The following is a 22993-nucleotide window of genomic DNA, read 5'->3' as shown; positions in this document are numbered from 1 at the left end:
TAAAATCAAACTTATATTTGGTCCAAAAGAGAGCAGGACCACAATTTCAAACTCTCTGAAACATAGGTTATATTCATATATTTGGTTTCACAAAGCTGTACAACCATATTTTACAATTTTTACAGCTATTTCTGGTCAATTCTCCCAGTCAAGTTCACATCACCTTTGTGATTTAGGCAGGAAAGGAATGACTATATCCCCGTTTACTAAGTTCAAGGACATTTTATACATAAAAATTCAGTAAGCTGTGTTGCTGAGTCCACTGCCCAGTCTGGTGTATCTTCCCATGAAATCATTCTGCTTTACCAAAATTCTCCCCTCCACCCCTCTTACCTCATCAAGGCAGAAATGTGGTGATCCATTTCCAGCTTTTTGTAGGCCAGTCCTATGACCCGGAAGCCCTGTGTCGTGTAAATCTGAAGCTCACTAACAAAACTAGTTGGTACTGTTCAGAAAATAACACAAGATTAGTGTGCAATATAAAACTCAATTGGTACTGGCGGAGAAATTCCTTGCAAACAGAACCAACACTTGCCCAAGAAAACACACCTCTACAAAAGGTATGCAAACAAGTCAGTGGAAACTTTAAATATCACTACATTGTCATGGCTGACTTCTTGGGATCCAGTTAAGCAGAAGTGAAAAGGAAGTACTCAAAAGAAAAAAAAGAAGAAGAAGGAGTAAGTGTATAATTCTTTTTTCTCCAGTTTAACCAACAAAAATTTATTGAGAATCTATTATGGATCAGGCATTGTTTATGCAGAAATTGAACTGTAATCCCTGCTCTGAGGGTCTTTGTCTAGTAGGGTCACAGCCAGTAGACTAAGAATACAATTGAATGAGACGCTTGCCATGACCCAGGCAATCGGGCAGCACACTTCGGGAGCATTATGCATCTACCAGACTGGGAGGAGGTGGTCAGATGGAGAAGGAAAAGGGCATTTGGCTGAAGGAGCATCGTGTACTCGGGCATGGGGCCATGAGGCAGTAAACCTTGACAGTTCAGCTCAGGGGAAACGCAGGATGTGAAGACAGGAGTAGCAAAGAAAATCTGGAAAGTGTGATAGAAGTCAGATCAGGAAGGCTTTAGATATGATTCCAGAGGAGTTTGAGATTATCCTGAGCCTGTGAGAAGCAACCAAAGAATGCAAGTCGGAAATAACAATATAATTAGGCTGCGCGACAGAAAAACTGATCTGCGCATAGTGCAAAGGATGAATGAGAGTAGGGAACGCTGGGGAGGAGGAAGCCAATTCACCAACTATTGAAGTGATCCAGGAGCAGGATGATGAGAGCCTGAGCTGCTGGAGTGACAGAGCCGTGGGTTAGCAATTGGCAAGATAGAAGTGCTGAGGGAGAGACAGGAACCTAGGAAGAATCCTGAATTGGGGTGGGGGAGTAATACTTTCACTCACTAAGTTAGAAAATACAGAGAGTGAGAAAGATGAGCTTGATTTTGGTACTGAGTTTGGAATACCAATGACTCATCAGATTGGTGATGGCCAGTAGACAATTGGATTTTTCAATCCAGTGCTGAAGGGACATACGTGGGACAGATTTTCCTGTTGTAATGTAAGTCTGATCACTTACCTGTCTCAGGTTGGCAAAAGCTGGCCACCCTCTCTGGTGCACCTTTCATGAACACCAGCTGGTCACCCCCCATCTCTTGGACAACGACGGTCATCCTCTGCAACGCCGAGGAGAATGGGAACTGGTGCAGGATTGCAAGTCCTTCCACTGGGGCCTGATTGAGGGAGGGGGATGGAGACAGACACACCACATAGCTTCTAGCTATGGGGAGTTAGCTACTACCCCCCCAGTCCTCAGTCTAGCAAATAAGGGAAACAAGGTCTCACCAATTTTCACACAAATCAAAGAACACACATTTCTGAACTTTCAAAATTGGGAGTCTCACAGGACTTTCCCTCTGAGTTGGGTGTTGTGGGGTAGAGAGCAGGCAAGGCTTACCTGACTGGATGTTCCACAGGGCTTAACAACCATGGCACATCCTGGCACTCCCTTGAGGTGGAAATCGTCCCCGGAAGCCATTTCCTATTTCATACAGGATATTTCATTGTAGAGATTTCTTTCCCTTTCATCCACGAATACTGTGCTCAAATCCTCCCCTTGAGAAAATCCTCAGACCGTCTCAATGTATTCTCCTCCCTCAGCTACATGGAGGTGAACCAGACTTTAATTCACCACAAAAAAATAATACATCAGAAATACTATGGAACTTGAAGGCCAGACACTTCTGAATTAGTTATATAATTTCTCCTGCTTTCTCTGCTAGAACTTGTGGCATAAAGGCTTTCTCCATTTCAGAGGGCTTAACTTGAAAACACTGAGCATGGATAGCCAATACCTTATTGTCTTTCTTCTCCCGGTTCACTGTTGCTCCTGCTCTTTCCTCTCTGTCTAATTTGGATGGACGGTCCTCAGGGTACAGGAGGGCAGGAACTGTGATGTACATGGTTAACTTTTGGTAAACAGTAATTGCTATAATAATGATCCTAAGTTATAGGCAAAGGAACCTTTTACACAAAGATGCCATAATGCTTTATAATCATCTCATGGAGTGGCAGAAAAAAAAAAATCTCAGAGAGGAAATTATAATTCCTACTTAAAAATACAGAAACAGTAACCCAGGAAGGATGGAGAAAGTTATATCACACTGCTACAGACGCATGCCCTATTAACAATGGGAGGTGGTGGTGGTTTGGTTGCTAAGTCATATCGGACTCTTTGTAGCCCACGAGGCTCCTCTGTCCATGGGATCTCCCAAGCAAGAACACTGGAATGGGTTGCCATTTCCTTCTCCAGGGGATCTCCAGACTCATGGATTGAACCCATGTTTCCTGCATTGCAGGCAGCTTCTTTACTGACTGAGCCACAGGGAGGCCCCATTAATGCTGGAAGGGACCCTAAAGATTGTCTCTTTCAGTGAGGATTTTACACATGTTATTACACAGACCTGGAACTGAACTAGATTACAGACAGTGAAGTGGGCTGTGGCTAAGTACATGGGGACGCATGTTCCCTAAGCTGTACCTTTACTCCCCATCTTCTATCTCAACCAGAGTAACTCCAATGATTTGTTTTGGGTAGGGTGCTTTTGAATAAAGTTCCCTTTTAAGAAAAGATTCCAGCTTTTTTGTTTCCTTTTATGTGAACACTGCTGCTGCTGCTGCTGCTGCTGCTAAGTCGCTTCAGTCGTGTCCGACTCTGTGCAACCCCATAGACGGCAGCCCACCAGGCTCCCCCGTCCCTGGGATTCTCCAGGCAAGAACACTGGAGTGGGTTTTCATTTCCTTCTCCAATGCCTGAAAGTGAAGTCGCTCAGTCGTGTCCAACTCTTCGCGACCCCATGGACTGCAGCCTACCAGGCTCCTCCATCCATGGGATATTCCCTCATTTTAAAGTCATGGAAATTCCCAACAGGATAGATGATCTCATGAGGTCAAGGAGTCAGAGCAGAGCCAAGATGAGAACTGGGAGAGCCAGATACTTGGTCCCGAATAAGATCATTTTCTCTGAAATCCACTTCAGAGTCTCAACAAAAGCTCTCATGGTGTTCTTTTTAGTGCCTAGTCTTAGAGACAAAAGTATACTAAAGTAATAGAAATAAAACTCCTGGTAACAATGACTTACCCTAAGCACTGGGGAAGTGATGCTTCCTAATCCCCATGTTCTAGAAAACTTTGAAATCAGACATGGCTCATATTGTAGTTGAGAAGAGTTAGAACATAATTAGGAGAAGGCAATGGCACCCCGCTCCAGTACTCTTGCCTGGAAAATCCCATGGACGGAGGAGCCTGGTGGGCTGCGGTCCACCGGGTCGCTGAGGGTCGGACACGACTGAGCCACTTCAATTTCACTTTTCACTTTCATGCATTGGAGAAGGAAATGGCAACCCACTCCAGTGTTCTTGCCTGGAGAATCCCAGGGATGGGGGAGCCTGGTGGGCTGCCGTCTCTGGGGTCGCACAGAGTCAGACACAACTGAAGCGACTTAGCAGCAGCAGGACATAATTATATAATAATTATACTGAGACTGTTGAGCTAGTAATAGATTCCAGGCACAGTACCAGGGATTTCTTACATGCATCATTCCCTTTAATCCTCACAATAACCCCAATACAGAAATACATTGTACAAGCAGAAAACGGTTTAGATGAGCCCGCCCCTCACTGCCACATGTAATCCATATTGGAGACCTCTAATGCTATAGGCAGTGGAGAGCTGTAATAAAACCTGAGTTGGCCTGGCCTTGAAGAAGCTTCTTAAAATCTCTGAAAAGCAGAGGCTTACCCAGGTGGTGGCCTCAAACATTTTGAGGTCCAGTGGGTCTCCCTGGATGGTCCCATCGAGAAGGATCAGAGAGTGGCAGCTGGTCATGGCTGCACACAGTGGGCCCCATGGCAAAGTCCTGCCTGAGGTAAACCTGTGGACTTCCTGGAAACTGAAGGAGAAAAGGGAAAGGACTTTAGTCCTCTTCCTCCGGGCCAAAGTGAGGCTTCTGGAGGTAATTATCTTTTAAAAATATAAGTGAATATGCTTTGTTGCAACACATACTCACTTTCGAATCTCCTCAGATGAATAGTGTTTCATTCAGTCATCAGCCTTATATGAGTTCAGTGAGTATGAGAAAGGTCCTGAGGTTCTTTCAAGCTCTTTCTTCCCTCTTTTCCCTATGCCCCTCTCTGGCACTGATTTAAATCCAGAGATACAGAAAGAGCTTATCACCCTTAGTTCCAACTGCATCTACTCCCACCTGGACTTCTGGACCCACTATTTCCTATGCTGTGAGACAGAACAGGCTAGCTCATACTACAGCTTCTTGTGTATATATCGCCTTCAATCTATCCTTCAGGGCAGGGTTGTTTCTTCCATAGCTCTTTTCAACATATCTGATGTTTGGTCCACGGCAGACAGTTGACAAATTTAAGAGTAAATAAATGGATGAGTTGGTTACTGGAGATTTGAAAGACCATAATGTTAAATAAATGAAAAATTTTAAAAGCATTTTAAAAAGGACACTGCATTTTCCTCTTCTACCCCAGCATCTAGGGTCTATATTGCAGGCATCATTTCCATCACTTCCTATAGAAGTGGCCTCATTTAAAAATTTACCAAGACACAACTCAAATGTCCCATGCAGGGTTCTTTCACTAATTCAGAACTGAAGTTACCAAATTTGGCCTTGGGCCTATGAAAGAGTCTCCTCTTATTGGTCAGGCCCTTCTTACACGTGCTGCACAGTAAGCAGTTTACAAAGCAGTCTATCCTACTTGGAGAACCCTGAGTAGCAGAAGGTGCTTCCCAGATTGAGGCCAGATCTGTTTCTTGGAACCAGTCAGAATCTACTTGCCCATCCTCCTCCATGCGTCCACTTCTTTCAGGTTTGTGGGCAGCTTGGTTGCACACGCTGTATTACTCCCTTCCTCTGGGATTCCAGAAGGAACCTTTAGCTGTGCCTTCAATATACAGTTTCTAGACCTCTGAACTTCCTATTTACTCTTTCTTGGAAGAGTTGGTATTTTTCACTTTTTGTCATAGTTTGTCTTAAAATTTGGTCTTCAGGATCAGCCTATTATTTCTCATGATATGGACACTGTGTTTCCCTTGGTTGCTCTAGCCTTTTGTTCCTGAAAGCAGGTTCGGCAGAATATTAACTCATAACCTAAGCCATTTTTCTTCCTGGCTTCCTCATTCAAGCTTCCTTAAGAGCTCAAAAACCTGTTGACTGATTACCGACCTTGTTGATGGTGGTATCTATTATTATATCCTGAAAGTTCAAGTACCTCAGCGGTTACAATGTGTCCCTGGTATTTTAGTAAACAACTAAAAGGAAGCAATCACCATCAGGGATTAAAACAGGTTCTCAAGCTCACACTGTGCAGCAAATAGATCAGGAAAAAAGAATCTTATTTTTAACACGGCACAAAAACTGTCTTCCATATTAATTCTGACTAGATAGTTCTATATTTCTGAGGATTGGGCCAGACTCTGATTTGTACAAAAAATAAGCAGAATTCTCTGTCATCCTTGTCCTTGAATTTTTATTTGAATGTTTACGATTTATCAAGGTCCTGTAGTCAGGTAGATTTCCAATGGTTTTGAAGTACCTGGCACATTGGGAAGGCACATTTTGAAGTACCTGGCACATTGAAGTACCTGGCATTCTTTGGAAAAGATAAGAATTATTACAAAATGACCTTACATTTTACAATAATATATTTAATAGCTTTAAATCAAGTGCTGACTTCTTACTTAGAACTCAATCTGTTTTCTCTTATTCTACTAATTAAATCTGTCATTTTTAAAAAAAACTAATTGCTCTTTTGGTCACTTGCAGCCAACTTTGGGCATTTGGAGAAAGGAAGGGACTGGGAAAGAGAGTGACAGGCTGAATTAATCCATCAATAATCTAAATATTGTATCAATTAGTTTTATTAAATTTGACAAGTCACTTTTAGAAACAGAAAGTTTTAAAAATTTTGTGACTAAGATGATGTTAATTCAATAAGCAGAAGAGCATTCAAAAGACAGAACATACTTGGTTCATTTTAGATGAACAAACATTATTGTGCATCTGCTGTGTATGCCAGCTATAGAGCTATATGACACTAGGGACAGATTTAATAAATAAGAAAAAGTGCTCTCTAAATCCTCACATATTTGAATAAATGCATATACTTTTTATAGAAGCTGAAACAGAAAAATACTAATAAAACTGGCTATATATCCAAACTTACCTTTGAAAGAAAAAAAAGCTAGAAACTTTAACACTTACAACAGCCTTCTTCTATAGACTAAAATGGCTAAAAGCACCAGAATCAACTTTTTAACCCAGGAAATGGACTTGTATCTTAATATGGAAATGTATTCAGTTCAGCTCAGTTGCTCAGTCGTGTCTGACTCTTTGCGACCCCACAAATCGCAGCACTCCAGGACTCCCTGTCCATCACCAACTCCCGGAGTTCACTCCGACCCACGTCCATCGAGTCAGTGATGCCATCCAGCCATCTCATCCTCTGTCGTCCCCTTCTCCTCCTGCCCCCTATCCCTCCCAGCATCAGAGTCTTTTCCAATGAGTCAGTTCTTCGCATGAGGTGGCCAAAGTACTGGAGTTTCAGCTTTAGCATCATTCCTTCCAAAGAAATCCCAGGGTTGATCTCCTTCAGAATGGACTGGTTGGATCTCCAAGGGACTCTCAAGAGTCTTCTCCAACACCACAGTTCAAAAGCATCAATTCTTCGGCACTCAGCCTTCTTCACAGTCCAACTCTCACATCCATTCATGACCACTGGAAAAACCATAGTCTTGACTAGACAGACCTTAGTCGGCAAAGTAATGTCTCTGCTTTTGAATATGCTATCTAGGTTGCTCATAACTTTCCTTCCAAGGAGTAAGCGTCTATTAATTTCATGGCTGCAATCACCATCTGCAGTGTTTTTGGAGGCCAAGAAAATAAAGTCTGACACTGTTTCCCCTGTTTCCCCATCTATTTCCCATGAAGTGAAGTGATGGGACTGGATGCCATGATCTTCGTTTTCTGAATGTTGAGCTTTAAGCCAACTTTTTCACTCTCCTCTTTCACTTTCATCAAGAGGCTTTTGAGTTCCTCTTCACTCTCTGCCATAAGGGTGGTGTCATCTGCATATCTGAGGTGATTGATATTTCTCCCAGCAATCTTGATTCCAGCTTGTGTTTCTTCCAGTCCAGTGTTTCTCATGATGTACTCTGCATATAAGTTAAATAAGCAGGGTGACAATATACAGCCTTGACGTACTCCTTTTCCTATTTGGAACCAGTCTGTTGTTCCATGTCCAGTTCTAACTGTTGCTTCCTGACTTGCATACAGATTTCTCAAGAGGCAGGTCAGGTGGTCTGGCATTCCCATTTCTTCCAGAATTTTCCACAGTTTCTTGTGATCCACACAGTCAAAGGCTTTGGCATAGTCAATAAAGCAGAAATAGATGTTTTTCTGGAACTCTCTTGCTTTTTCCATGATCCAGCGGATGTTGGCAATTTGATCTCTGGTTCCTCTGCCTTTTCTAAAACCAGCTTGAACATTAGGAAGTCCACGGTTCACGTATTGCTGAAGCCTGGCTTGGAGAATTTTGAGCATTTCTTTACTAACATGTGAGATGAGTGCAACTGTGCAGTAGTTTGAGCATTCTTTGGCATTGCCTTTCTTTGGAATTGGAGTGAAAACTGACCTTTTCCAGTCCTGTGGCCACTGCTGAGTTTTCCAAATTTGCTGACATATTGAGTGCAGCACTTTCACAGCATCATCTTTCAGGATTTGAAATAGCTCAACTGGAATTCCATCACCTCCACTAGCTTTGTTTGTAGTGATGCTTTCTAAGGCCCACTTGACTTCAGGATGTCTGGCTCTAGATGAGTGATCACACCATCGTGATTATCCGGGTCGTGAAGATCTTTTTTGTACAGTTCTGTGTATTCTTGCCTCCTCTTCTTAATATCTTCTGCTTCTGTTAGGTCCAGACCATTTCTGTCCTTTATCGAGCCCATCTTTGCATGAAATCTTCCCTTGGTATCTCTAAGTTTCTTGAAGTGATCTCTAGTCTTTCCCATTCTGTTCTTTTCCTCTATTTCTTTGCATTGATTGCTGAAGAAGGCTTTCTTATCTCTTCTTGCTATTCTTTGGAACTCTGCATTCAGATGCTGATATCTTTCCTTTTCTCCTTTGCTTTTCGCCTCTCTTCTTTTCAGAGCTATTTGTAAGGCCTCCCCAGACAGCCATTTTGCTTTTTTGCATTTCTTTTCCATGGGGATGGTCTTGATCCCTGTCTCCTGTACAATGTCACGAACCTCATTCCATAGTTCATCAGGCACTCTATCTATCAGAGCTAGGCCCTTAAATCTGTTTCTCACTTCCACTGCATAATCATAAGGAATTTGATTTAGGTCATACCTGAATGGTCTAGTGGTTTTCCCTGCTTTCTTCAATTTCAGTCTGAATTTGGTGATAAGGAGTTCATGATCTGAGCCACAGTCAGCTCCTGGTCTTGTTTTTGCTGACTGTATAGAGCTTCTCCATCTTTGGCTGCAAAGAATATAATCAATCTGATTTTGGTGTTGACCATCTGGTGATGTCCATGTGTAGAGTCTTCTGTTGTGTTGTTGGAAGAGGGTGTTTGCTATGACCAGTGCATTTTCTTGGCAAAACTCTGTTAGCCTTTGCCCTGCTTCATTCCGCATTCCAAGGCCAAATTTGCCTGTTACTCCAGGTGTTTCTTGACTTCCTACTTTTGCATTCCAGTCCCCTATAATGAAAAGGACATCTTTTTTGGGTGTTAGTTCTAAAAGGTCTTATAGGTCTTCATAGAACCGTTCAACTTCAGCTTCTTCAGCGTTACTGTTTGGGGCATAGAGTTGGATAACTGTGATATTGAATAGTTTGCCTTGGAAACGAACAGAGGTCATTCTGTCATTTTTGAGATTGCATCCAAATACTGCATTTCGGACTCTTTTGTTGACCATGATGGCTACTCCATTTCTTCTAAGGGATTCCTGCCCGCAGTAGTAGATATAATGGTCATCTGAGTTAAATTCACCCATTCCAGTCCATTTAAAATATGTTATGGCTAAGTCACTTGCATTCGCATAATGCAGAAGAATGTATAACAAGTCTGTATAAAATGCTTCGTGACTTCCATTGCAAGTATGAGAGGAAAACATTCTCATTAAAAAAACAAAACCTGAAATCAACTATTGTTGCTGTTGAGTTGCTGTCATGTCTGCCTCTTTGTGACCCCATGGACTATAGTCTGCCAGGGTTCTCTCTCCTTGGGATTTTCCAGGCAAGAATACTGGAGTGGGTTGCCATTTCCTTCTCCAAGGGATTGTCCTGACCCAGGGATGGAAGCCGGGTCTCTTGCATTGCAGGCAGATTCTTTACCATCTGAGCCAAGAAATCAACTATACCTCCATCTAAAAATAAGCAAACAAACTCAAAACCTGAATTTGTCAAATGCTCATGTTCAGATCAGACTGGAAGTTGTAGTGGGAAAAAAAAGGAGGCTGTGAAACAAACTCAAACGAGAGAGCCCCAGGAGAGGGACAGGCAATAAATCTTTACTACCTTGAGTTGAAAACTGTCAAAATGGAATCCTTTCTGGCCAGAAATAGAGGAGTTTCCAGGAGCCAGAACTAGAATATAAAGGAAAAATGAAGTACACTAGCTGTGGTTCCACAGATACTCCTTGTACTGAAATTCAGTGTCTGCAAGTCAGGGCCACGTTCCTCCTAGCACATGGAAGGGCTTCAGCTTGTGCTATGAACTTTAACTCCTTGAAGGACAGTGTCCAGGTATTGCCCAAATGATGTACACTGGCCTCTGACTAATACGCCGACAGCTAATCACATGTTAGCAAGATGAATGCAGAGTCAAAACGTGCCCTTCATTTCCTGGGTTCTGTGAGAATCCTGGGGCTGGGACAGGGGTGGAGGGAGGCTGCACATTTTAGTGAGTCTGGAAATAGTGAAGAAGAGAAATTAAAAGAAGTTTGGCCATCACTCTGGCAATCACTGCTTACCAAAGCCAGTGCCAGAACCTCTTCTTTATTAGTGTTCAGGATAAAGCTGGGAAACAGGAAATGATAACGCATTTGGTCCCGAGTACTTACCCGTTCCCATCACAAGGCACGACTCCCCAGAGATCCAAGCCATCCCTTGTTAAGGTGCCTGTCTAAACAGAAACAAGAGCTCACTTTACTCTGAAGATTCAGCAGCCCATAGTGACACCAGTAAGCTATGCTTTAACAGGGAAATGTATGTCACAAACCCATGATCAAGATCAGCACTTTGAGGAATGACACGATCAGATGGGTATCTGGAGTCCTGGGTGGAAGCTTTGATGAACTCATACCAGTTGTGGGACAAACTGGCTCTTAATCTCTTTGAACTTTAGTGTTCTCAGAGATAAAGGAAAGAAAACAGTTGCTGCCTACATATTTCAGAGGCCTGTTTTGAGAATTTAATGAAAGACTGAATGGATGGGAGAGGCGTTGGTAAGTCTGCTCTGAGAGCTAAAATGTGTCCACTGACATAGACAACAGACTTGCGGTTGCCAGTGGGGAGGTGAGGTGAGGGGAATGGACTGGCAGCTTGGGATCAGCAGATGGAAATTATTATATATAGGATGGATAAACAGAAGGCCCTACAGTATAGCACAGGGAACTATATTCAGTGCCCTCTGAGAAACCATAATGGAAAAGAATATGAAAAAAAATATATTTGTATAACTCCGTCACTTTTCTGTACAGCAGAAATTAAACACAGCATTGTAAATCAACTATACGTCAATAACTTAAAAAAAAAGGGTGAGTCCCAGCATTTATAGCAGAAGTTAAAAGTATGTCATCAGAAATAATAGAAGTATAATTTTTCACTGTTCTAAAGAAATAGTTTGCTATTTTGACATCTATTTGTTAAAAAGGTGTTTGTTGGTTTTTCTCTTAGTGCAATATAGTGATGAAGAGTTTGGGCTGGCTTAAAACACGGGCTGTATGACCTGGGCCAATTATTTAGTCCCCTAAACATCAGAGTCCTTATCTGTAATGTGGTCATAATCATATAGGGTTGTTGCAAAGATTAAATGAGATAATATAGTCTTGAATGTAATGTCTGCAAAGAGTAAAAGCTGAAAATAATGAAAATTGTTCACAATTGTTACTTTTTATTCAAATTCATATCACAATTATCTTTCCCACCCCTGTTTCCCTTTCCAAGCTCAAGGATAATATGATCCTAGAAACAGAACATCTTTCTGTGTGATGCTAGCTTGATCACAAATTAACATTGACATGGTGGCATGAACCATATTAACCTTCTGTTCCTCATAAATCTCTTTGATATTCCAGTAATTATAAAATACAGCCCCGATCCCAGTAAGTTTCTGCTATCCCAGACCTTCCCAGTACTGTTTAATGGGTACAGAGTTTCAGTTGGGGAAGAGAGAATAAGTTCTGGAGATGGATAGTCATGATGGCTGCATAGCAACATGAAAGCACTTTAAGCCCCTTAAAAATGGTTAGCATGGTAAGTTTTACATTATAAATCTTTTGCCACAATAAAAATAAGTAAATGGAAGGAAACAATAAAAAAAGAAGAAGAACACACTTTCAACGAAGGTCTCCCCACTATCTAAAATGCACATAAAAATTTCTTAGCCAGATATTCCAGGTCTACCACACCCTTTCCCATCACTAAGGTTCTGCTCTGATCAAAGTCACTCTGTTCTCTCCTGACTCCATGCCCACATTCACATGACTATAATGTCTGCAAATTGTTTCTCTTAAAAAATTTTTTGTATATATTATGACATTTGACATGCAAAAGGACTATCTCTTTTTCAATTTATTTTTAATTGCCAAGACAATGGTTTACATTACATTATAAATAACATTATATAAGTTTTGCCAACATTATATTTCTATTTCAGTATGCTGCTACTGCTAAGTCACTTCAGTAGTGTCCGACTCTGTGCAACCCCAGAGATGGCAGTCCACCAGGTTCCCCCATCCCTAGGATTCTCCAGGCAAGAACACTGGAGTGGGTTGCCATTTCCTTCTCCAATGCAGGAAAGTGAAAAGTGAAAGTGAAGTTGCTCAGTCGTGTCCGACTTTTAGTGACCCATGGACTGTAGCCTACCAGGCTTCTCCATCCATGGGATTTGCCAGGCAAGAGTACTGGAGTGGGGTGCCATTGCCTTCTCCGTTTTCAGTATGCTCACCATCAAAATTTTAATTTAGGAAACCCTTCTGATGGAGAGACTGCCTCCTTGGAGCTAGCCAGTTGTTAGAAATAGCCAGTCTCAGCCAAGAACATGCCTTTGATATGCAAACTAACCAGTCAGGAGTCATACCTTCCCTATCTGGCCACACTCCCCTGGAAACATCACCCCAAGGCCAGCTACTAGACAACTAGAGATCAATCCTATAGACCAAAACCCATCAAAATCATTCCAAATAGCTAGTTGCCATCTATGTACCCTGCCCTGTCTTGTCTTTCCTGCAGAAACTCCTTTATAAAGGTCATAACCTGAGCACTCCCCTCAATCTTCCTTTCCTTCCTGATCAAAATCTGGCATTCCTTCTCTGGCCCTGCCTGGTAGGACACACCTCTTTTGTCGGGGAACTGTAACATTAAATGCATTTTTCAATGGCATTTTCTGCCAACAGCCACTTAGTCACCTTTATAAATTAAGACACGGGTACAAAACAGCCCTTCATATCCATCTTACCCTTTTATAGCTCCCACCTTCATACCAGCATGTGTATACAGATGAAAAGAATATATTCAGGAGAAGGCAGAATAAGAGGCTGGTTGGGAGTAACTGGTATGGGATCAAGGATTATTTTAAGCAATTTACTGCAGATGGAAAACTATAGAAAAGAAAGATTTCCTGGGGATTTATTTTAACCTAGTCTCATAGTAAGAGACAGCTAAATAAATGTTTTCTTTTTTATTCATTCATTAAATCAATGAATATTTATTGAACACTGACTATACACCAGGCAATAAACCTAACATTAGGGATACAGTAGTAACCATAGTTGCTGCTACTGCTGCTGCTAAGTATCTTCAGTCGTGTCTGACTCTGTGCGACCCCATAGACGGTAGCCCACTAGGCTCCTCCATCCCTGGGATTCTCCAGGCAAGAATACTGGAGTGGGTTGCCATTTCCTTCTCCAAAGCATGAAAGTGAAAAGTGAAAGTGAAGTGTGAAAGTGAATTGTAAAAGCTTTAAATTTTGTATGACGGTTTTGGCTATAGAGGGACAGAATGCTATTTTAATTCATTGTGATTCATAGAATATTGGAGCTGGAAGAACCCTAAAAGATTCACCTACTCAGTTCCTACTTTCCCTTCGCTAAACCCTAGAATCTGAGATCAAGAGATGTATCTATCCTAGACGACATATCCAATCAGAGACTAAATGAAATCATGTACCCAGTACCCACATCCAAGGTTTCCTGCCTCACAAGAATGTAAAGCACCTATGCATGATGACAGTGATGATAAAAATGGCGCTGAGGGTGATGATGAAACACACATACCTTGTCAAAGCAGACCAGGTTTAATTGTCCACATACATTGATCCTCTGGGGGCTAATGCAGAAGATGCCTCTCTTCTTCAGCCTCCTCTGGGCATACATAATGCCTGTGGTCAGAGCAGCAGGCAGAGCAGGAGGAACTGCAATTGTGATGACGTCAAGGGCTTTCTTCACTACCTCCCCGGGAGTTTCCTGGGAGGACAAAGTTAGCTACTACAGATAAACCAATTATGAACACTTTAATGCATATGACTTTTCCCCTCCTCTTTATTTTCTATTTTGGTACAGATTTCTAGAAATCATATGAGCTGGCCAAATGTGGTTTAAAGAGAATGAACACGTTTATTGGCTCTCTCTATATTTTGCCAAAGTGTAATGAAAAAGTCTGTAACAATTCATACTGCTACCAGCAGAGAACAATGTACCAGTGTGCCACAACCTTATCAACATTGGTTTTTATTTAAAATTCCTCATTTAACAGCTATAAAATACATTATTCGAATAAACATATTCTCACATTGAAGATGAAAAATAGAGTAAGGCAAAATCCAAGAGTAGAGGCATGTTCAGTTCAGCTCAGTTCAGTTCAGTTTAGTCGCTCAGTTGTGTCCGACTCTTTGCGACCCCATGAATCGCAGCACGCCAGGCCTCCCTCCCATCACCAACTCCTGGAGTTCACTCAGACTCACGTCCATCGAGTCAGTGATTCTCTATAAACACAGTGTTTTATTCCACTAGATCCGATGGCTATTATGGAGCTTGGTGATCAACTGCTTATATTGGGGATATGGGAATATGTAGGCAGGTTTCAGCATTTGGCTTTGTTTTCCCAGGTTTGAAAACCACCCCTTAGATTAAGGTCAACAGGAGAATAAGAGACACTATATAAATGAGCGTACATGCGCTGTAGTAAAAGAACAAAAGCAGCTTACCCCACTGAGCACATAGATGCACAAAGTATAGATCATCCCAATGGTGGCTGTCCCTACGAGGCACAGGAGGAACCTGATGGCGTCTCTGTAGAGCTTAAAATTCATCGGCTTGGGGTAGAGAATGGACCTCACGAGGTCTCCCTTTGCAGTGTTGAATCCTGAAGCAGTAAACACACACCTCACACTCTCAGGATGACAAGTCCTTCTGCTAGTGCTCTTCCAATCTTCAACAGGGCCATCGTTTCCTCTAGAGAAACTTAAACAGTGCTTAAGCCCAAACACAATCAAAGGATGATTGGCAAAGTACCTGAATGCTAGAAAGAATACATCCTAGCTCTTTCAGAGCCTGTTCCTCTCTGGCTTTCCTTCCTTATATTTCTAATTTCAGTGCATCCCAGAGATAGTAACGGAGAAGGCAATGGCACCCCACTCCAGCACTCTTGCCTGGAAAATCCTATGAACGAAGGAGCCTGGTAGGCTGCAGTCCATGGGGTCGCTAAGAGTCGGACACGACTGAGCGACTTCCCTTTCACTTTTCACCTTCATGCATTGGAGAAGGAAATGGCAACCCACTCAGTGTTCTTGCCTGGAGAATCCCAGAGACGGGGGAGCCTGGTGAGCTGCCGTCTATGGGGTCACACAGAGTTGGACACAACTGAAGCGACTTAGCAGCAGCAGCAGGAAATAGTTTATAAATTACAAAGCACGTGAATAATACTTATTGTCACCAGTGTTATTGTTTTACTAAAAGGTATATGCCATAGTTAAATTCACATTTTAAATATCTTTATTTACTTATATGGGGTTTGTCATTTAAAGACTGCTCCTTACCTAATTCATTTAAGGCACTAGATAAATGGAGTGAAAATATTTCATGAAAATAATAAAATGCAGGAGATGCTAACTAACCTGTCTGCAGTACCACTGCTTTCACGGTGCTGGAGCAGGCCCCCTTGGCCTGGATAACCTCCGTTCCACAGAAGAGGACATGCCGCTTGTACTCTCCTTCACTCTGTGTTTTCCAGGGCACTGAGCCATCCATCTTAGGTAATGGAGTTTTAGTGACTGGAATACTTTCTCCTACAGAAAACAAGCGTCTCAGTTTGTGAGGTGGGAGACCTTCATTCATTTAAATCATGCATTCACCAACCCATCACATGCCAGGCATTTTTTTGTGAGCTTCTCTCGTAGCAGGAACCTTTGGTATGGACGATATAAGGAGAAAGATAGTTCTTGTGTTCAAGAAGTTTGTAGTCCAGAGAGGGAGACAGCCATTAAAATAATGAAGTATAATGTCATGTTAGAAATACTTTAAGACTTATAAAATCAGACAGGGATGCTGAAATAGATTGGAAACAACCATTTAGGGAATAGCAAGTTGTGCAGTCTAGAATGCAGGGTCTGGGGAATAAGAGGGCAAGAGAGCTATGTAGGAGCCAGAGCTTGGAGAGCCCTGCGTGCACACACTTGAGTGTTTAAATCCCTTTCATTAGGCACTGGTGGCCGGAGAGAAATAGGGAGGTATTTCATTGTTCGATTCAGGAGAGTACCATCACATTTACGTACAAGAGAGTGTATTCTCTCTTCAATACAGGGAATGAATTGGAAGACTGATGAGGCTGCAGGCTCATACAGTCGGGAAACCACTGCAAGGGTCCCAGTTGAAGAGGACAAGGTCTGAACTGTGGCTGCTGACAGTAGGAGTAGGAAAGAACTGGTTTTGAGAAATAAAAAAGTGAGCAGCGACTAAACTTGGGGAGATTTTTATATTGGTAGATCATAGCGACAGAGGAATTTTAAGTGGCTTCCTGGTTTCTGACTTGAAAGAGTGAGCAGAGGGTGGGTATTAATCATGAACATAAAGACTGTTGGAATCCTTATAGGAGGAAGGAGGAACTGCCTTTTGGTCTCCGAGTTAAAGATGGCTTGTGGAAGGACCACGGTGAGTCGCTTTGTCGGTAGTTAATTTATTTGGGTCCTGAGCTCACGGGAGAGGTCTTGGCTGGAGATATTTAGTCACAGTTCATCACCCTATAGACAATGATTACAATTGTGGGAAGAGACAAGATTATTTAGGGATCACATGAAAGATGAAAAAAGAAAAAATCAAAGAACCCTGAGCAGCTTCAGAAATCGAAGAGGTGGAGGAAATGGAGCCGCACAGGACACCGGAGTATTATTCAGAAAGAGACAGTGCTATCTGGGAAGGTTAGAGAGACGTGTTTTCAGAAAGAAGAAGTGGTCAGAATAGTCAAATGCCGCAGGTTGGCTAAAAAGATGAGAAATTTAAAGAATCCATTGGATTCGCCGATTGGGACTTTAGCGGCTTTCACCAGTGTACTGGGAAGGGCAGATTTCAGTGGACTGAAGTGCTAATACAAGGTGGTGGATGAATTGTGAAAGTAAATAATAGCGCCTGTTTCAGAAAGCTCGTTAAAATCCTCTACCTCCATTCATAGAAAGGATAATATAAAGTCAGGGATATGTCCCAGTATACTGGAGCTGCTTTCATTAGGAAAATGATATTTGGTATTGTAAGTGTCCCAGCACAAAGGGGGTTTTATCAAATCTATGGATTACTTGGGAAAGAAACCTGACCTGTCACGTTGTTTTTGTTTTCGTTTTTTCGTTAAGTTCACACGGGAGGGGACTCTGTGCTGCTGTCTGCATTTCATGCCTTCCTGGTCCGCCAGGAGACATGGTTTGATTTGGACTTTAATGGGAATCACAGTACATCAATACGTTTACAGCCTCCAACTCCATCTCTGAAAAAGTGTTTGTGATCCTTACAGAAAGGCTGTAACATCTCCTCCTAAGTGCATATGTGAATTAGAACTTAAAGCACTGTGACCTTTAGCAAGACCTTCTCTCTGAACCTCAGCTCCCATATCCCTGACATGACATCTCTCCCAGCTCCAGCATGTAATTGAAAAATTAAATCCAGGGACTTCCCTGGTGGTTCAGTGGTTAAGAATCCACTTTATAACGCAGGTGATGCGGGTACAATCACTGCTTGGGGAATTAAAGTTCCTCATGCCTGGGGCAACGAAGCCCATGTGTCACAAAGATCCAGCATGACCCAACAAAACATTCCATGAGCCGCAACTAAGACCCAGTGAAGCCAAATAAATAAATATTTATTTATTTAAAATTATAATAAATAACAATGAAAAGTAAAAATGAAACACAATTATTCAAAAATATCCAGTGTGCATTTTCAAAGTAGCAGCTTTGGCAAATCCTGCATCAACTACTTTTCAACATTTTCAAACCAAGCTAGAAAGAGCTTGAACTTGACCTGGGGCAGGAAGGGTGTTTCAGGATGTCATTAACGGTTTTCAAACCATCTATGTTTATCTGAAGATGCATTTTATAGAAAAACACTAAACATAAAAGCCACAAGTGATTCTGAAACATCAAATGATCTTTAAATTTTTTTAAATCTTTAAAATGACAGGATTGTAATAATCTTTTTTGCAGGAAAGAAATGCTAAACACTCAAAAAGTTAGGATTGTTATTAAACCTAGCATATAGAAATCAGCTTTAATTTGAACTCTCAGGTCTGTCCAGTGCAGGACTATTAGTGAGATTTGTGAGAGTAGGAAGGTCCCATAGCAGCCGCATGCTCTGCCATTATCACTCAGGAGAAACCTGGGAGAGCCAGCAGAGGCTGTACGTGAGGCCATAGAACTGTACCTGTCAGCATGCCTTCATTCACCACGCAGCTGCCATCAATCAGAATGGCATCACATGGCATGTGCACTTTGCTTCCCATCAGAATTAATAGATCTCCAGGTACCAGGAAGCGTGATTCTAGCTCCTGGACTCCAGCTGAAAGTGTGAGGAAACAAAGTTGAGTCAGGTTTTTGACTCAGTACAACATCTACCTAAATTGGAAATCAATGAAAAAGCAACCAAAGCATATATGACAAGGAAGGAATTCCACAACATTGACTCTAAATCTGCAAACAATAAGAAAAAAAGGTAACAAATTATGTTACATAAAATGAAGACCTTTGTGTGACAATAAAAAAATAGAGAAAAAACTAATGACAAATTCAGAGAACATGTTTGAAACTTATGTTGCAGACAAAAGATTAATATTCCTAATTAAAAAAGAGTTTGAGAAAAAAAAGATGTAAAGCAAATGACTGTATAGCAAAATTGCTGGATATGTTACCATATAATTCACATGCAAACAGACACACATATATACTACAAGGGGCGTGGTGCTTGAAAAGATGTTTATTCTTACTCATAGTAAGAAAATGGAAAAATATATCCTTTCTTTCTGCCTTCTGTCCTTCTTTCTGACCTTCCTTTATTTCTTACCTTCCTTATTCAGTCCCAAAGCCCCAAAGCTACAAGCAGTTAAGCAAGATAGACATCATGCAGGGGGCTGGGTAAAGTGCGGCTAGGGGTAGTAGTAGACCATTCCACATGGTGAAGCCTTAACTGGATGAGTGGGTGCTTACGTGGCTGGGTGCAGAGTGTCAGAGCCCAAGGAGGGAGACAAGATCTCCATAGTGGCAGTGGTCTGGTTTGAGATATTGGAGTCCAGCCAGGGTGAGAAAGGCAGGATTGATACTATAAGTTGATATAATGAGGCTGAAGAGAGACAGGTTTCTCACTGAAGAAAGGAAGTTATAAGAAACAGAAATAAAATCAGAATGAACTTTGTGGTACTGGACTGGAATTGGAAATGATAGTGTAAATGGAGGATTTTCAATAGATAGACAGTAAAATAACATAGATGTGCATGTATGTATACATAAGAATATATACAAATATATTTGCTTGCCTTTTTCTATATGTAGCTTCTCTAATTCTGTTCTCTGAGACGGGTTGTGAGCAGTAAAAACCCAGTAATGAAAAAGAATGTAAAAGGCTCTACACTGAGAACTGTAAGACATGACTGAGAGAAATCAAAGAAGATTAAATGGAGAGATAGCATGCCCATAGGTCACAAGACCCAAACGTGTTAACATACCAATTTTTCACCAATTGATCTACAGATGCAACACAATCCCAGTCAAATTTTTAGCATTTTTTTGGTAGAAATTGACAAGCTGATTCTAAGAATCATATGGAAATGCAAGGAGCCCTATATTGCCAAAACAACTCTGAAAGAGAACAAAGTTGGAGGACTAATATTATTCTATTTTAAGACTTATATAGTCACATTATGTGGAATTACTATAAAGACAGGTAAATATTAGAATAGGATGAATAGGATAAGGAGTCCAGATAGATCCATTCAAGTACAGGAAACTGATTTTTGACAAAAGTGCAAAGACAATTAAGTGAAGAAAGGATTGCCCTTTCAATATATGGTATTAGGACATTTTGGATATCTGTTTGCAAAAAATGAAAGTGAAAGTGAAGTTGCTCAGTCGTGTCTGACTCTTTGCGACCCCATAGATTGTAGCCCACCAGGCTCCTCCGTCCATGGGATTCTCCAGGCAAGAATACTGGAGTTGGTTGCCATTTCCTTTCAGGGGATCTTCCCAACCCAGGGATCGAACCCAGGTCTCCCACATTGTGGGCAGACGCTTTAACCTCTGAGCCAGAACTTCAATCCTAAAGAAAACCCTCAAAATAAAGTAGAGACCTAAATGTAAATCTTAAGACTATAATACCTCTAGAAGACAAAGTGGAAAATCTTGATGACCTCAAATTAGGCAAAGATGTCTTAGATGACACAAAAACGTGATCCACAAAAGAAAAAATCAGCAAACTAGACTTTAACAAAAGTAAAAAATACATCTACCCTTTTAAGATACTATGAAGGGAATGAGAAGACAAGTTACAGACTGAGATAAAATATTTGCAAATTATATCTGTAAAAAGTCTTGCCTCCAGAATATAGAAAGAATGCTCACAATTTAATAATGAGAAAATAATCTAATAAAAAGATTTGAATGGACACTTCACCAAAGATATAAAAGTAGCAAATGAAAATGTGCTCGATGCCATCAGTCATTGAAAGAAAGTGAAAGTGAGGTCGTTCAGTCATTCTTGACTTTTTGCAACCCCGTGGACTGTAGCCCACCAGGCTCCTCTGTCCATGGGATTCTCCAGGCAAGAATACTGGAGTGGGTTGCCATTTCCTTCTCCGTGGGTTGCCATTTCCTTTCAGGGGATCTTCCCAACCCAGGGATCAAACCCAGGTCTCCTGCATTGCAGGCAGACACTTTAACCTCTGAGCCACCAGGGAAGCCCTCCATTAGTCATTAGGAAAATGCAAATTAAAACAACAATGAGATGCTACCACTCGCCTATTTAAATGATTAAAAGGAAAAAGACTGACCATACTGAGTAGTCGCAAGAAAGGGAACAACTAGAACTCTTACACACTGCTGGTGGGAATGCACAACAGCACAACCACTTCTGAAAACAGTTTTGCAGTTTCTTTAAAAGTTAAATATGTATTTTTCATATGATTCAGTCATTCTACAGTCAGGTATTTTCCCATAAGAAATGAAAATGCATGTCCATAGAAAGAATTGAATCCAAACATTCAAGTAAAATTATTTGTAATAGTCCCAAAGTGGAAATAACTCAAATTTCCATCAACAACTAAATCCATTCACTAACTGGTCTACCTGGACAATGGAATCCACTTATAAATAAGAATAATAAGCTATTGATGTTCTTAACAAAATGGATGAACTTCACAATTATTATAAACTTTGTTCTCTGCAAAATTAAACCCAAGATATACTTTAAAAGTTGATAATGGAAAGGAAAGCCTGGCGTGCTGTAGTTTGTGGGGTTGCAAAGAGCTGGACACGACTGAACGCCTGAACTGAACTGATACTTTAAAAGGCAAAAATGCATACAGTGCAGTACCATTTATAAAATATCCTGAACATGCAAAGTGGTTGCCTGAGGATGGGGATGCACAGTAAGAAGTTGAGAGGGAAGATTACAAACAGGCACGAGGCAACTTTTAGAGGTGATGGACAGTTGTCATCTTTATTGTGGTGATAGTTCATGGGTAGGTACAATGTCTAAACCTACAAAATTGTACAATTTAAATATTAATATGTTCAGTTTATGGTATGTCAATTTTACTTCACATTTTTTAAGTGAAAAAAAATGTCAAGTTCCTCAGCCCTTTAAGTAATTGCACAGCAAAACAGACATATGAAGATGAGAGTAGTAGAAACAATCAGAAATAAAAATTTAAATCCCTTTCTGATTTCATATGGACAACACATAGATCTAAAATGAAGTGACTTACCATTTTTCCCACATATAGAGACTGTAATGTTATTATGTGCTTCAACTAAACGGTGGAGCTTTACAGATTGCTGAAAAAGAAGAACAGACAATAGAAAAAAAAGCCTTTTCTATTTTAGGATAGGCCCTAGATATTAGCCAGTATAGTCTCAACCTTCTTTAAAGATGGAGCCAATTGAACGTACTCTTTATAAACAAGACGGAGTAGCCTGCTACTCAACTGAAAAAGCATCCAACTTGCAGTGGTCTTCATCCAGTGATAAGAAGCATGTGTTGCTTAGTAGAAAGAAATTTCCCAGCATGCTGTGTCCACTCAAAAGAACTTTGATCATTCAAGATTTATGTTTATACCTAAATAGCTTCAAGAACCAAGCATTATTTCAGCTTTGGGTCATCTTACATCAGAGTTCCTAATTTAACTTCATAAAGAGTTTAATGGTTCCTATTCTTTCCTCATAGTATTTTATATACTTTAATATATAAGATATATGGGACATTGACAGTGAAAAAATAAGAGCAGACAAAAATAGTAATATAATTATATTTGATTTCACATTTATTAGGAAACTATTGTGTGAAAGACCTTTTACATGGTTCTGGGGATTAAAAAGTCCCAATCATTTGGTCTTTTCACTTTCTTTTTTCTGATTTTGTTATTTAAGACATTCCTTCAATCTCCTAGCTTCAAATCATTTACAGATTTGATTAATAGGTCCTAAGAATAGT

At 40.9% G+C, this 22993-nt stretch overlaps 1 protein-coding gene across 1 annotated transcript in view; it reads right to left on the bottom strand.

Moving 5' to 3' along the window:
* ATP13A4 (ATPase 13A4) overlaps positions 1-22993 on the bottom strand; it is a 118586-nt gene that overhangs the window by 37996 nt on the left and 57597 nt on the right. Inside the window, exons 9-18 of the mRNA XM_069593303.1 lie at positions 22269-22338; positions 18719-18853; positions 15931-16101; positions 15022-15179; positions 14093-14281; positions 10658-10719; positions 4311-4461; positions 1969-2052; positions 1591-1744; positions 334-445 (exon numbers count right to left, since the gene is read on the bottom strand). Of these exons, the coding sequence (XP_069449404.1) occupies positions 334-445; positions 1591-1744; positions 1969-2052; positions 4311-4461; positions 10658-10719; positions 14093-14281; positions 15022-15179; positions 15931-16101; positions 18719-18853; positions 22269-22338 (1286 nt within the window). The remainder of the gene's footprint in view (positions 1-333; positions 446-1590; positions 1745-1968; positions 2053-4310; positions 4462-10657; positions 10720-14092; positions 14282-15021; positions 15180-15930; positions 16102-18718; positions 18854-22268; positions 22339-22993) is intronic.

This window comes from Ovis canadensis, chromosome 1 (genome assembly GCF_042477335.2).
Source record: "Ovis canadensis isolate MfBH-ARS-UI-01 breed Bighorn chromosome 1, ARS-UI_OviCan_v2, whole genome shotgun sequence".
Taxonomy (NCBI): domain Eukaryota; kingdom Metazoa; phylum Chordata; class Mammalia; order Artiodactyla; family Bovidae; genus Ovis; species Ovis canadensis.
Note: the sequence above shows the minus strand (reverse complement) of the source record. Positions and strands in the feature narration are given on the sequence as shown.